This window comes from Rhinopithecus bieti, unplaced genomic scaffold (genome assembly GCF_001698545.2).
Source record: "Rhinopithecus bieti isolate Rb0 unplaced genomic scaffold, ASM169854v2 scaffold_9899, whole genome shotgun sequence".
NCBI lineage: Eukaryota > Metazoa > Chordata > Mammalia > Primates > Cercopithecidae > Rhinopithecus > Rhinopithecus bieti.
The window spans coordinates 6,680,023-6,695,926 of record NW_016806979.1 but is presented as its reverse complement, the minus strand read 5'-3'; the positions used below and the strand labels follow the sequence as shown (position 1 = coordinate 6,695,926).

General features: G+C 53.5%; 1 protein-coding gene across 1 annotated transcript in view; it reads right to left on the bottom strand.

The window, feature by feature from the left end:
• Positions 1-205: 205 nt before the first annotated feature.
• The window catches only part of UNC13A (unc-13 homolog A), a 96,416-nt gene continuing 80,717 nt past the window's right edge, over positions 206-15,904 (bottom strand). Inside the window, 3 exon segments of the mRNA XM_017879566.1 lie at positions 206-5,186; positions 8,179-8,338; positions 9,998-10,090. Coding sequence (XP_017735055.1) covers positions 4,886-5,186; positions 8,179-8,338; positions 9,998-10,090 — 554 coding nt within the window. The 3' untranslated portion in view covers positions 206-4,885.

Below are 15,904 nucleotides of genomic sequence, written 5' to 3'. Positions count from 1 at the left end.
AGAGCGAGACTCCGTCTCAAAAACAAACAAACAAACAAAAAATGGGGATGACTCCAGTCGTGGATGAGCCACATTCACTGGCAAGCAGTGTGTTCTACTGAGTCTGCGTCTAGTAGGTGCTGAATGTACGTGAGAGTTTTTGTTGTTGTTGTTTGTTTGTTTTTGCTGATAAAGGAATACGAGGAGGCAACCACGTGTCGGAGGCTGTGTGTGGTTTTCTTTTTTTAATGTCTGCTGTTAATAAAATATTTTACAGAGACCAAAAGTCAGAATAGTGCAAAACATCTCAACACCATGCATTCATGACCACTTCTCGTTTGTGTTAAACATTTGTTCCAAGTCACGTATTTACAGAGAAATGAAGGCATCTGTGCAGACACCGGACCGACGGGGTGGAATCCAAACAAAACAAAAAACAAACAACGTTTTGATTTCACATCTGCAATCACATGCTAAGAGAAGTTGTGTGGAGGGGAAACCTCCCCGGACTGCTTGGCCGGTTTGTGGGGGTCTGAGGGAGCACGAGACAGGGGTGGACAGGGGTCAAATACCCCTGGCTGTGTGGTCAGGGATGATCAGGGGACCCTCCGCCTACGACCTGTGTCTCCAGAGAGCCACTATGGCTGGACGGGGGTAAGGGGTGGGGTGTTACTTGACACAGTCAACTTGATTTTTCTCTAAAACAATAAAAGGCAAAGAGAAAAGCAACACGTGTCAGCAAAGACAACTTTGGTCCTCAACGATTCTTAGGAAAGGATTCTGGGGAGCAGACGGGGTTGTGATCTGGGACCAACGCCCTCCCCCCAACTTCCCCAGGGTGGCAGAGTTCCGGGAGGCCCCAGGTTGTCCCCATCTGCAAAATCGACAGCACATGGGGTTGGGGTCGGGGACAGAAAGGCTCTAAGATCCCAGCCGAGAGAGGTCCCAAGGATTTCTAGTTGAGTGTTTAGTTTTTTGCATCTCTGATGGGGGCGTGGTGAGGTCTCAGGCTCTGGGGCCTGAGAGAGGAATTGGGGGCATGGCCAGGCACCTCCTCATTTTATGCAAATCATTCAAGGACAGACTGGTGACAATGAACAGAGCCTTCTTTCTTCAGGACACCCTCTTCACTTCCCCTGACACCCCCTGCCCTGGTCTCTGCATTTCTCTTTCTCTGTATATTTCCACCTCTATATCTCTGTCCATTCTCATCAGGGTGTGATCTCACCCTCTGTCTCTTTCTCTATTCCCCTTGATCAGGGGACTTTGACTCTGAGACATCCCTCAATGTCACCCCTTTAATCCCTGCCCTGCCACAGGCCAACCCTCTTGTGCTGTTTCCCTGATTCATGGAAATCTGCGGCCAGCTCCTTGCATAAAGTGAGGTCCAGGGTTCAGAATCCTGGAGGTGTCATCCAAGGCTGGGCTCTGTGGCCACTTGCTGGGTGGCGTTGGGGAAAGCCCTGCTCCTCTCTGGGCTTTGTTCTGCCAATACAGGAACTTCCTGATTTCAAAAGGCTTTCAGCCGCCTGGATGTCTTGTCTTGTCTCTGTACGTGTCTCAGCCGTGTCCACTCTCTGTCCCATGTGTCAGGCTCAGACACCTCCTATGTGCCCAGGTCCGTGTGGAAGGGGAAGGTTGGTATGGACAGACATGGACAGACACGCATGCGGATGTGTATTCTTGCACTGACCCTGCCCCAACACATAATTCCACTAGGCACAGACTCCCTGCCACCCACCTGTGCCCAGCCTGTGCTAGGTAAAGTTGGGGGTCCTGAGAGGCCTCACACCCCAGTCTGGGAGAAACAGAGCTGAACAGAGAAACCCCAGTCCCATGGCATCAGGCTGGACTGGAGGAGGGACGGAGGCTGGGAAAGTCCTGAGGGGAAGGAAGGAGGGTTTTCTCCAAGAGGGGTTTTCGTGATGGGTTTCAAAGGATGAATAGGAGTTCTCTGGGAGGGAAAGAAAAGAGGGTGGAAATTGCAAAAACAGTTCTAGCCTGGGAATCAGGAAAACTCATTCAACAAATATTCCCTGAAGCTTGTTTCCTTCACATGCCTGAGCCATTCCTGGGGAACCCTAAACACACACACACACACACACACACGGAGGTCTTGACCAGAAAGACTCCTAAGGAATCTTTTGGGAAATATCCTGGCTCTCTCAGGCAGCTCAACTTCCCCATTTCTTTTCAGCCATCCAAAAATCTTCCAGATCACCCTCACCACAGGTCACAGATCACTTCCCATTTGGGCTCTACAGGTTACAACCCTGAATCATCCATCCACCCAACCCCCACCCTCAGGCATGGCATGGTCTGAAATTCACATCTGCTCCTCAGCCCATGTAACAGTCACATACGCTTATCCCTGGCTACAGCTTCCCAATCCTTTAAGAGAATTTGCATTTTAACCTTTGGTTCAGAACCTCCAGTTACCTGCATCTGTCTGAATTTAGGGCACATGCAACACCTTCAAGCAAATTAGAAAGTGGCACCACTTCTTCCAGACACTTGGACCATTCACATGTCAGGAAACCAAGGTCATAAACATACAACGCTCAATGTCTAGGATTTGCACGTGGCCCTCCTAGCGATCCCAAACCCTTGGGCAGTGTGCAACTGGGACAACTGTACTCAGCAGCCATGGAGCTCATCTAAGCGCAGGATTTTTTTTTTTTTGTGGGGGCGGTTAGAGGGGAGGGAACGGAGTATTGTTCTGTTGCCCAGGCTGGAGTGCAGTGGTGTGATCTTGGCTCACTGCAACCTCCGCCTCCAGGGTTCAAACAATTCTCCCACCTCAGTCTCCTGTGTAGCTGGGACTACAGGCGTGCACCACCGCACCCAGCTAATTTTTGTATTTTTAGCAGAGACGGGTTTCACCACGTTGGCCAGGCTGGTCTCAAACTCCTGACCTTAAGTGATCCACCAGCCTCGGCCTCCCCAAAATGCTGGGATTATAGCCATGTCCACAGTTACAGGTGTCTTTTCAATACAGCCTTCAGAATCTTTCCAATAATCCATTTCAGTGTCCCCAAAGCACCCCCACCCCTCCTCACTGGTTTTAGTCTTCACAAAACAGCTTTTACAGGGTGGAATCCAATCTCTCCCCAGCTTAAACATTTCCTGGAGCTCCCCGACTGTCTTAGAATAAAAGTGAAACTCCTCAGGACAGCGTACAAGGCCCTGCCTGGTCTGATGCTTCTGCAGATCTCCCCAACCCCAAGGCTCCTCATGATCCCCCTTGCTGGCTCAGCTCCAACTGTGCCACCTTTCTCCTTGTTTCAACAGTTCTCCTCTCCTGGCCTTTGCACGTGCTGTTCCCAGGCCTGGAGCTCTTTTCTCTCTAGTAAGTGGTTCCCTCTCATTCTTCACCTCAGCCTCGCCATCTGATGATATTCCATCCTCCAGGAACCCAGTACTCATCTCACCCCGTTTTCATTTCTCTCTAGCACAGCAAAATCCTGTCTTTCTCAATCCAGCAGAAAAAGGCATGCCATACAAGCACGTGGAAAAGCAGATCCCAGAGCAAACATGGTCCACACTGAACTTTCCCCTAAGGTCCTGTGTGCACGAGGTTAACTGCAGCCAAGTCACTGCAACTTTGCTTACTGGAGAAAGAGCTTCCAGCAGGCAAGAGGGCCATCTGAGGTATCCTGTGGCTTGGGTGTTTGAATCAATAAATAGGATCTTGGAGACTAAGCTCTCACTGTGTTTGGGTTTCTCTCTCTCTCTCTCTCATTCTCTCTCTCCCCCCTAGAGTTTCTGGTCTCCTTCTGTTCTTTCCTACTTGGAAAATTCTGGGAAAGGAAGAAGGGGTGGAGAAACCTGGGACCAGGGGATCCCAAATTCTCTTTTGTGGTGGGAGGTCCTCATGGCATCCCCCATGGAGTGCCAGGAGAAAGGGCTGAGGGCAGGGGTCTTGCTTGGCAGCCGGAGAAGGAAAGGCAAAGTAGGGGTCTTGGCCTGGAACTCCCACCCCTTGGAGGAGGCCCCCGAGGGGGAATTAGCAGCAATAGGGAGCTGTGTCAGGTCATCCCGATCTCAGCCCACCCTTTCATGGGGCACACAGGCCTAAGGGAGAGGAATAGAGGGTATGGCACCTGGAACCTCGGCCAAGTCTCAAGCAGCTCTTTGAGCCTCAGTTTTGCCATCTGTCAAATGGATGTGTTGAAATCTATGATATGAGGACTGGGTTTGTTGGGGGAGAGGGAGAGGTAAACTCCCAAAGGGAAGTAGGGGCAGCGTGGGTGCCCCAGAGCCGTCCCCTCGGCCCCCAGGGTTTGGGCGCCCAAGGGCGCATGTGCTTTTGAAATCCCATCCTCCCCCTCCCCCCATTTATTTTTTGCACAAACATCTAAAGGGACTCCGGTATTCCGGGGCCCTCCAACCAGAATCCTGGTCCCTCCAGTCCCCAGGTCACCTAGAGGGGCCCTCCAGGGAGCTCTATCCCTTGCCCAGGGCCCCCCCTTGAGGGAGCTGAGATTTCCATACTTGGCAATTGGTCTGGGGTCCCAGGGGTCTGGGTCCCGTCTTATGGCTTTTCCAGGGGACAGGAGGCTATGCCTCCCGGTACCAGAGCCCCGGGATGTGGCCTCCTCCATGGGGACGAGGTTTCCCCCATCCCAGCTCAAAATGCCCCCTAGATGCTGGGGGCGTGGCCTCAAGTTGGGGATGTGGCTTCTTCCTTCATCGCGCCCTTGGGCGTGGCCTCCCGAGAGGGCGGGGCATCCTCCATTCCTAATTCTCCAAAAGGGAGAGCTCAGTCAAGGGCGCAGGCGCAGCCCACCCTCGGCGTGTAGTCCCCCCCGAGCCCCGCCCCTGGGGAGGTCCCACCGAGGCGCAAGCCCCTCCCCGCCCAGCGCCCTCCGCGCAGGCGCAGTGCCGCTCGGCCGCCCGCCCCGCGCTAAGGCGCAGGCGCGGCACCACCCTCCTCGGCTGAGCGCGTGTCCGACTTGAGTTTCACGAACTCTTTGGCCACCTCGTCGTTGCTGCGCTGCGAGAGGATTCGCAGCACCGTGAGGCCGGTGTCGTCCATGTGGATGCGACGGCCGAGCGGCAGCCAGCAGGCGGCGCTCCCGCGCTGGGCCAGCTCGCGCAGCTGCAGCACGGCCAGCCCCACCGTGCGGTCCTCGCGCGCGAAGCAGTAGTCCTTGACGCACACCTGCAGCTCGTAGCACTCGGGGCCCGCGTCCGCGCTCAGCGTGCTGCGGGGGGCGGGGAGGAACGAGCGTCAGGACACACCCACAGTGATGCCCCGCCCACTCCCCCGCCCCCACCGCATTTGCTGGCCACGCCCACACCGGGGAGGACCACGCCGGGGTACCCACACCTGTCACCTCCCACGCTGCGCTAGCCCCGTCCCTGCCCCGTTACTTGCCCTACAACCCTGCGCTTGGCCATGCCCACAACAGCTGATCCCGAGCTGGGCCACACCCACGCCTGTTTGTCCCGGTTTTCCACCCACGGAAAAATGACCGCATAGTTTTACTCCAGCTCTCGCCCCTCTAACCCTTTCCTCAGACACCGCCCCGCAAGGCCGTGGCCCCACCCTGAGATACCCGCGCCTGTGCCCTCTGCCGGCTGAACTGCTGCCCGCACGGCCCCGCCCCTAATGTCCCATCCAGAAGCTCTTTAACCAGGCTCTCCTCTAGACCCACGACGTGGCCCTTTCCCCAGCCCTCCACACCCCCAGCCCACCTCTCTTACTTCCAAGATGCCCTCCAGACATGAGCCTGCCCCGGTGCCTCACCATGGGTGACACCACCTCCAGCATGCCCCTCACCTGTGCTCCTGCTCCTAAGCAGTCCCAGTGACCCGCCCTGACGCCGGCTGGATAAGAGCCCTTCCTACAGGGCCACGCCCAGCTGCTCCCTCTTGTCCCCCTCCCAGGTTGCACCTCTATCCCTGAAGTACTCCGGCCCACCCTGGCTGACATCTGACCTCCCACTAGACCATGCATCTCCTCCTGAGTAAGGGGGCCAATCGCCCCAAAACTATCTGACCAAGCACCCCTGTGCTGACCGAACCTGGAACTGCTTTCGAATCTTTCCCATAAGCAGCTCCCCGGCCCCCCTAGATGAATACCAGCGTAACCAGCTCTGAGTTTACTCTTATCCCTGTGTGCATTTTTATGTATTTATTTTATTTATTTATTTATTTATTTATTTATTTATTTATTTATTTATTTATTTATTGAGTGGGCGTCTTCCTCTGTCACCCAGGCTGGAGTGCAGTGGCACAATCTCGGCTCACTGCAACCTTTGCCTCCCAGGTTCAAACGATTCTTCTGCCTCAGCCTCCCTAGTAGCTGGGATTACAGGCATGCACCACCACACCTGGCTGATTTCTTGTATTTTTTAGTAGAGATGGGGGGGAGGTCTCACCATGTTGGCCAGGCTAGTCTCGAACTCCTGACCTCAGGTGATCCGCTGCCTTGGCCTCTCAAAGTGCTAGGATTACAAGCGTCAGCCACCGCGCCTGGCCCACAGATTTTTGGTTTTTTAAAGACAGGGTCTCGCTATGTCGGTCACCCAGGCTGGAGTGCAGTGGCACAATCATAGCTCATTGCAGCCTTAAACTCCTGAGCTCAAGCGATCTTCCTGCCCCAGCCTCCCAGGTAGCTGGGACTACTTTCTTCTGCACTTTTGTCCCCAAGAACATCCAACATTGCCCTGCCCCAGTGCTCTGTGAGGCTGACACTTGACCCAAGGATCCAGCCCACATGACCCCAACTTTACCTCTGCTAACCACCACTATCTACCCCTGTGAACAGACGTTTTTTTTGGAGACAGAGTCTTGCTCTGTCGCCCAGGCTGGAGTGCCATGGCACAATCACGGCTCACTGCAACCTGTGTCTCCTGGGTTCAAGCGATTCTCATACTCCTCACCCTCTGGAGTAGCTGGGATTACAAGTGCCTGCCACCACACCCGGCTAATTTCTGTATTTTTAATTTTTTTTGAGTCTTGCTCTGTAGCCCAGGCTGGAGTGCAATAGCGCCATCTGGGGTCACTGCAACCTCCACCTCCTGGGTTCAAGTGATTCTCCTGTCTCAGCCTCCCCAGTAGCTAGGATTACAGGTGCCCATGACAACACCCAGCTAATATTTTATATTTTTAATAGAGATGGAGTTTCACCACGCTGGCCAGGCTGGTCTCGAACTCCTGGCCTCAAGTGATCTGCCCACCTTGGCTTCCCAAAGTGTTGAAATTACAGGCGTGAGCCACCATGCTCAGCCAGAGCAGACTTTTTTTTTCCTTTTTTTTTTTTGAGATGGAGTTTTGCTTTTGTCACCCAGGCTGCAGTGCAATGGCTCGATCTTGGCTCACTGCAACCTCCCGGGTTCAAGCGATTCTTCTGCCTCAGCGTCCTGAGTAGCTGGGATCACAGGCGTGCGCCACCACACCTGGCTAATTTTTTTGTGCGTTTTTAGTAGAGACGGGGTTTCACCATGTTGGTCAGGCTGGTCTTGAACTCCTGACCTCAGGTGATCTGTCTGCCTCAGCCTCCCAGAGTGCTGGGATGACAGGCATGAGCCACCACACCCGGCCAGAGCAGACTTTTTTATGCTCTCCACATCATCAGCATCTTCTAGACCCTATCCTGATACCCGCAGCCTAGGCCCACTCCCAACTCCAAGAACCTCCATCCAGTGTGACCCCACCCCCATGCCTGGGATCCATCCACACTCCATTCCTGTCCCCAGAGCCGACTCCTCCAGATGGGCTGCCCCGACGGTCCTGACAAGGCTCAATGTGGACTCCAGTAGTCCCCACCCCCATGCGACCTCAGTCCTGTCCCCAGGTCCCTCAGCCCCCCACTCATAAGCCTCATCACTGCCACCCTCATTCCTTCACCAGACAGAGTCTCCAGCCCCAGCGATGGCCCTGCCCACCATGCACTTCTTGCCCAGACTTTCCCTCCCCTCCACAAGTCTTCATCACGAAGTTACTCCACTCTCCTCATTGCCTCCCCTGGGATCTGCCTGCTCCCAAAGGTGACCTCCATCCTCGTGTCCCCTCCCTGATGCCATTCCTGCACTACTAAGGTGTCTCCCTTTCCAGCACCCGCACCTAGAATGTGGCCTCTCCCATTCTCGAGCCCAGATCCCAGATCCCTCCTGCCTAGCTGGCTTTGGGGTTCACCTCGCGGATGCCCCCTCCCTTGCCCCCATGCTCTTCACAGCATCCCAAACTCACAACTGGAAGCTCTCATTGTACTTGGGAGCCCAGCTATTGTTCTTGGATTTGGTCGCAAACTTGCGTTTCTTGTCGCTGAGCTGGGGCCCAATGATGTTGACCTCGATGAACGGCCGGAAGATGCCAGAAGTCTGCCACTTGAGGTCATTGGCAGCCACCACTGTTGGGGGAAGTAGAGGGTAAGACAGGTCAGGTTCTCCCAGTTGGAAAAAGTAAATGTTTGTGGCTCTCAAAACCTGCCCCAAGGCTGGGCGCAGTGGCTCACGCTTGTAATCCCAGCACTTTGGGAGGCAGGTGGATCGCTTGAGTCCAGGAGTTTGAGACCAGCCTGGGCAACATGGTGAAACCCTGTCTCTACGAAAAATACAAAAATTAGCTGGGTGTGGTGGCACATGCCTATAGTCCCACATACTTGTGGGGCTAAAGCAGGAGGATTGCTTGAGCCTGGGAAGCGGAGGTTGCAGTGAGCTGAGATTGTGCCACTGCACTCCAGCCTGTGCGACAAAGCGAGATCCTGTCTAAAAAAAATAAAAGTAAAAACAAAACAAAAACAAGTCCCACGCCCGCCAAAAACCATGTCTGAAATAAAGACTACATTTCCCAGCATTCCCATGTAGCTAAGTGTGGTCATGTGACTACGTTTTGACCAATGAGATGAGAGAAAAAAATCATGTGTACTACTTCTCCACTGTAGTTTAAAAGGCAGGGAGTGAACCCTAAACTTTCTCCTTCCTCTAGCCGCAGTCTGCAATGCTTGTGGGGGCTGAGCTCTTTATGAGCCTACAGTGGAGGAAAAACACATTTGAATCCAGGTGTGGTGGCTCACGTCTGCAATCCCAGCACTTCGGGAGGCCTATGCGGGAGGATTGCTTGAGGCCAGGAGTTTGAGACCAGCTTGGATACCAGAGTGAGACCCCATCTCTACAAAAATATAATTAAAAAAGTAGCCAGGTGTGATGCTGCATGCCTGCAATCCCAGCGACTCCGGAAGCTGAGGTAGGAGGATTGCTAGAGCCCAGGAGTTTGAGGCTGCAATGTGCTATAATTGCACCACAGCACTCCAGCCTGGGCAACAGAGTGAGACTCTGGCCTCTAAGACAAACAACAACAACACATTAGGGATGAAAATGCAACAAAAGATGTCATCAGCACAGATCACCAGCACTGCGAAGTCTCCATATCAGCTTGAGGCTGGTTGCTCTTAGACTGTTACCCCAGAGGAAAACCAATTCTATCATTTTTGTTCATTTGTTTACATGGAGTCTCACTCTGTCACCCAGGCTGGAGTGCAGTGGCGCGATCTCAGCTCACTGCAACCTCCACCTCCCGGGTTCAAGCGATCTTCCCACCTCAGCCTCCTGAGTAGCTGGGATTACAGGCGCACACCACCACACCCAGCTAATTTTTGAATTTGTAGTAGAGACAGGGTTTCACCACGTTGGCCAGGCTGGTCTCGAACTCCTGGCCTGAAGTGATCTGCCAGCTTCAGCCTCCCAAAGTGCTGGGATTACAGGCCTGAGCCACCGCACCTGGCCTAATTCTGTCTTATTTAAGCTGTGTCAAAAACAACCCAATCTGTGTTCTAGTCAACAAAAGCCAAGAAAAGGAAAGCAGGGCTGAGAGATGGAGAAAGTGGGATTCAGTCTTATAACACTGTTTACACTGCTGGATCCAGCCATGCCTGAAGGTGGTGACCTCTGGACGTTTCCGTTTCATGGACCATTAAACAATAACAACAAAAAAGGGTATTGCTTAAGCCAGTTTGAGGTTGATTTCTGTTTTAGAACCTAGCAAGTCCCTCCCACCTCAGACCACTCACCTTTCACTGTGACCTTGTGTTCCCCAGTTCCTGGATGAGTGAACAGCTCAACGTGGACGGAGACTTCACCCACAGGGTCTTCTACACCCAAGCCTGGGCAGGGCAGGGGAGGATGGTCAGCATGAGCTCTGTTCTTTCCCACCCACCAGGAGGGACCTTGACGGCCTCCCACCCACCCGTGCTGGCGGCACCAGGTCATCAGCCCTGACAGGGAGGCACTGAGGGGGGCCGGGATGGGAGGTGCTCTTGGGAAGCCAAGAATCCTGGGTTCTGGCCTTTTACTGCCTTGCTGTGTGATCTTGGATAGATTGCTTAACCTCTCTGAGCCTAATGCAATTCTTTTCTTTTTTCTTATTCCATTGACTGCCATGTTGTCAAAATTCAGTCTTCGCATTACACTACATCTTGGCAACGTCTGGCACCCTGGCCTCCTGTGGCTGTTTGTCCTCTTGGCTGCAACAACGTCACCAACTCCAGATTCTCATCCTACATAGTTGTCACTCCTTCCAACCCCCTTTTGTCATTTTCTCCTCTGTGGGTCCTCAAACTAACCATGCACCTCAATCTTTGACTCTCTTCTTTGTCTTCACTTCTTCCCTAGGTGCCCATAAACTGGAAAATCCTGCCAGCTCTACCTTCAAAATACATCCAGAAGCACAGCCATGTCTTTTACCTGTATCCTATACCTGCCCTCAGCATCCCATGCCTGGACTATCGCATTAGCCTCCTTACTGGTCTCCCTCCTTCCATTCTTTCATCTACTCTCAATATACCAGCCAGAAAAATCGTATTAAGTCAGAGCTTGTCGGCAGGGCGTGGTGGCTCACAGCTGTAATCCAGCATTTTGGGAGGGTGAGGCAGGAGGCTCCCTTGAGCCCAGGAGTTTGAGACTAGCCTGGGCAACATGGCAAAACCCCATCTCTACAATAGATACAAAAATTAGTGGCCATGGTGGCGCGTGCTTGTAGCCCCAGCTACTCTGGTGGCTGAGGTGGGAGGGACGCTTGAGCTCAGAAGTGTCCAGGCTGCAGTGAGACGAGATCGCACCACTGCACTTCAACCTGGGTGACAGAGTGAGACCCTGTTTCAGAAAATTAAAAAATAAATACATAAATAAAATTTAAAAGTCAGATCATGTCCCTCCTCTGCTCAAAACTCTTCCATGGGTTGGGCAGTGGTGGCTCATGCCGTAACCCCAGTACTTTGGGAGGCTCATGCCTGTAATCCCAGCATTTTGGGAGGCTGAGGTGGGCAGATAACTTGAGTTCAAGAGTTCGAGCCCAGTCTGGCCAACATGGCAAAACCCTGTCTCTACTAAAAATACAAAAATCAGCTGGGCTTGGTAGTGCACGCCTGTAATCCCAGCTACTTGGGAAGCTGAGACAGGAGAATCACTTGAACCTGGGAGGCGGAGGTTGCAGTGAGCCGAGATTGAACCACTGCACTACAGCCTGGGCGACAGAGAGAGACCCTGTCTCAAAAAAAAAAAAAAAAAAGAGAAAATTAGCCAGGTGTGGTGATGCGTGCACCTGTAGTCCCAGCTACTTGGGAGACTGAGGCAGGAGGATTGCTTAATCCCAGTAGGTTAAGGCTGCAGTGAGCTATGATCCCGCCACTGCACTTCAGCCTGGGTGACAGAGCAAGACTGTATCAAGAAAGGAAACAAAACAAAGCAAAAACAAACTCTTCCATGGCTCCCACCTCACTCTGAAATAATCAAAGTGGTTTTTGCGATCTACAGCACTCCTTCCAATAGTGGCCCTTTCCAATAGGTTACTATTACCTCTCCCCACTCACCCCATTCTTGCCCTTGTTAACTCTGACCCGGCCCCACAGGTCACCTCATTGCATCACCTGGCTCAGAATCCTCATCCCTCCTGATGTGACAGCTAGTAGGAGCATATTTTATTTTCCTTACCCGTATTTCCCTTCTAGTGCAGAATCTTAAGTTTCTTTTCTTCCTTTTTTTTTTTTTTTTTTTGAGACGGAGTCTCGCTCTGTTGCCCAGGTTGGAGTGCAGTGGCCGGATCTCAGCTCACTGTAAGCTCCGCCTCCCGGGTTTACGCCACTCTCCTGCCTCAGCCTCCCGAGTAGCTGGGACTACAGGCGCCCGCCACATCGCCTGGCTAGTTTTTTGTATTTTTTTGTAGAGACGGGGTTTCACCATGTTGGCCAGGATGGTCTCGATCTCTTGACCTGGTTATCCTCCTGCCTCAGCCTCCCAAAGTGCTGGGATTACAGGTGTGAGCCACCGCGCCCGGCCTTCTTTTTTGTTTTTGAGACGGAGTCTTGCACTGTCACCAGGCTGGAGTGCAATGATGCAATCTTGGCTCATTGCAACCTCCACCTCCCAGGTAAAGCGATTCTCCTGCCTAAGCCTCCTGAGTAGCTGGGATTACAGGCATCTACCCACACGCCTAGCTAATTTTTATATTTTTAGTAGAGATGGGGTTTCACCATGTTGGCCAGGCTGGTCTCAAACTCCTGACTTCAAGTGATCCACCCAACTCAGCTTCCCAAAGTGCTGGGATTACAGGCATGAGCCACCGCGCCCAGCCTCAACCCCTAATTTTTCTGTTCTGAAGTCAACAAATTCCCTTGTCTGCTTGAATCGTGGTGTGGTGTGCTTCTGTTTGGGGCCACCACATGTGTCCTCTATGGTTCCAACGGGGATCATGGATGCGGCAGCCTAAAAGAATCTCTCCCAGTCCCGCCTTCTGTGACTCAAAAGGACATCCTGTGGGGCCTGTGGACCTGTGACCGCCAGCACCTCCACCAGCCCCTCCCCAGCCCCTACCAGGCAGCTCCCCACTCCTGGACCACCCCATGCACGGGGAGAAGAAGGGGAAAGTCAGAGGTGAGGGTGGGAGGTTGGGTCAGTCCAAGGCTGATTGGGTAACCTCGCGCTGGACAGGAAGTGACTGAGGGTTGGGAAGCACGGGGCCTGGAAACCCCCATCACCCCAGTACTGGGGTATGTGGCCCCGGTCTTTGCTGCCCACCCCAGGCCGCCTTCCTTGTTGCCTCAGGCTCCCATTCCACCCCCGCCCCCCGCCACCAGTCACATGCTCAGCCGCCCTGCCCTCCCCCAGGCCGATGCTTCATAGCAAGCTCAATCCGGGCCAGACTGGGGTGCCGGGGGAAATTGGACAGTGGTGGGTCGGGTGAGGGGTCAGACCAAAGCCAAAGCTAGTAAGAAGGGGGGAGGAGGGCAGTGCTGGGTGCCCCCATCCCGTGCTTTGCTGGCTCTGTGAGGAAGGGTCTGTCCTGGGCCTCTCAGTGCTTCTTCCAACCCCACTCCCCACTCCCAAAGTCCCGGGACTCCTGCAGGTGAAGGTTCCTGGGACAAGTGGTTGAATCTCCTTTGACTCTCAGCATCTCGTCTGTGGAATGATGGACCCCTCGTGGGGCAGTTAAAGAAATCTGTTTCAGATTCCCCAAGAAGGCTAGGCACGGAGGCTCATGCCTGTAATCCCAGCACTTTGGGAGGCCGAGGTGGGAGGATCATTTGAGGCCAGGAGTTTGACACCAGCCTGGGCAACATAGCCCAGGAAGTGGAGGCTGCAGTGAGCTGAGATTTCATCATTGCACTCCAGCCTGGGTGACAGCGCCTGCCTCACATTGAAAACAAACTGGTCAGGTGCTGGGATTACACCTGTCATCCTAGCACTTTGGGAGGCCGAGGCCAAGGCGGGTGGACCACTTGAGGCCAGGAGTTCAAGACCAGCCTGGCCAACATGGCGAAACCCCGTCTCTACAAAAAATACAAAAATTAGCCAGGCATGGTGGTACAGGCCTGTCATCCCAGCTACTCAGGAGGCTGAGGCACAAGAGTCGTTTGAACCCAGGAGGTGGACGGAGGTTGCAGTGAGCTGAGATTTCGCCACTGCATTCCAGCCTGGGTGACAGAGAGAGACTGTCTCAAACAACAACAACAACAAAACCAAACATAGATTCTTCAAGAAATGCCTGGCGCAAGGTCCTGCTCAGTGTTAGAACCTGATAAGTGTTCACTGTTTTCTATGCTAGGAAATGTGACATCAAATATATTAATAAGAACAATAATAATGGCCGGGCGTGGTGGCTCACACCTGGAATCCCAGCACTTTGGGAGGCTGAGGTGGGCGGATCACCTGAAGTCAGGAGTTCAAGACCGGCCTGGCCAACATGGAGAAACCTGTTTCTACTAAAAATATAAAATTAGCTGGGCATGGTGGCGCATGCCTGTAATCCCCAGCTACTTGGGAGGCTGAGGCACGAGAATCGCTTGAACCCAGGAGGTGGAGGTTGAGCCAAGATTGCGTCATTGCACTCCAGCCTGGGCAACAAGAGCAAAACTCCATCTCAAAACAAAAAAAAAAAAAAAAAGAAAGAAAGAAAGAACGAAAGAACAACAATAACAGTGAGGAACTGCTGAGATCTTACTATCTGCCAGAAATTGCTCTAAATGTAACTCCTCCAATCCTAAGAATAATCTCCTCAGCCTGGCATAGTGGCTCACACCTGTAATCTCAGCATTTTGGGAGGCCAAGGAGGAGGATCACTTAAGGCCAGGAGCTCAAGATGAGCCTGGACAACAAAGTGAGACCCCCTCTCTACAAAAAAAATTTAAAAATTAGCTAGCCATGGTGGCATGCGCCTGTAGTCCCAGCTCCTCGGGAGGCTGAGGCAGGAGGATCACTTGAGCACAGGAGGGAAGCTGCAGTGAGCAGTGATTGCACCACTGCAATCCAGCCTGGGTGACAGAAGGAGACCCCGTCTCTAAATAATAATAATATCGATAACAATAATCTTATGAAGTAGGGTCCTTGACTGTCCCCATTTTACAGATGAGAAAACTGAGGCTCAGGGAGACAGATTCTTGCCCAAGGTGCCTACCCGTGGAGTAGCTGGGCTGGAATCACAGCCCAGCTCTTAACCTGACAGGTGCCTGTCCCAGGATCCCAGGATCTGGCTTAAAAAATGTGTCATTTCAGGAGAAATGGATTCTGGGATTCTCACTGGAATCACTTCTTCCCCATGTAGAACCAGCAAATCGTCCTTCCCCCTCACCCGCCTGGGCTCTCCAAGCTGCTCAGGCCTGGGTGGCAGCCCTGCAGGCCCCTGAGGCAGAAGGACGATCCTTTTACTAGCCGGGGCCGGGAGGGGCGCAGGCACCGGGCACCAGGCGCGGGCGGCGGGCGGGCGGGCGGCGGAGGCACGTACCCTTCTCAGGATAAATGTCTTCACTAAGGGTAAACCTAGTACCTTTTCCACCATGGACTAATTGGGGGGTGGAGAGGGGAGAGAGGTGGGAAGCATGGGGAGCGGGGAGAGACGAGCCAGTGAGAGGTGAGGATGGAGGAGTGTGTGTGGAGCGGGCAAGGGAGGCGCGGAGAGGGGACAGCGAGTGAGAGGGAGGAAAAACAAGAGAGAGAGAAACGTCAGCTGCAGACAGACGGAGAGACAGACAGACAGCCTCCTGCTCCAGGGACACCAGAGACACTAAAAGCAGCCAGGACTGGAAGGGAAGCTGAGCTCAGAGACCCAGCGCCCACGGAGGGCCCTGGGCTGGCTGGATCCGGGCAGAAGGGGGCCGTTGGAGGCCACAGGCCTTTACTCCCCTCGCCCCAGGCTGGGTGTCGATGGCGATTCTCCCTCTCCCTCCTGAGGTCAAGCTGCCAAACTTCTTCCCCTTGTTGGGACCAATTTTGAAAAGGGGGGCGGTCCCCAAGGAATCCTGCCCTCCATCCAGCCCCAGCTGCCGTGTGTGTGCACTCAGAGAGGGACAGGAGACCGAAGCAAAAGACAGAGAGAAAGAGAGAGAGAGTTTGAGAAATGGGAACTCCCTCTCCGTCCAGCCTCCCCCCCCAAGTGGAGGTCCCTCCCACCCTTGGGGCTCTCAATCATTCCTTAGCCCCATGACACC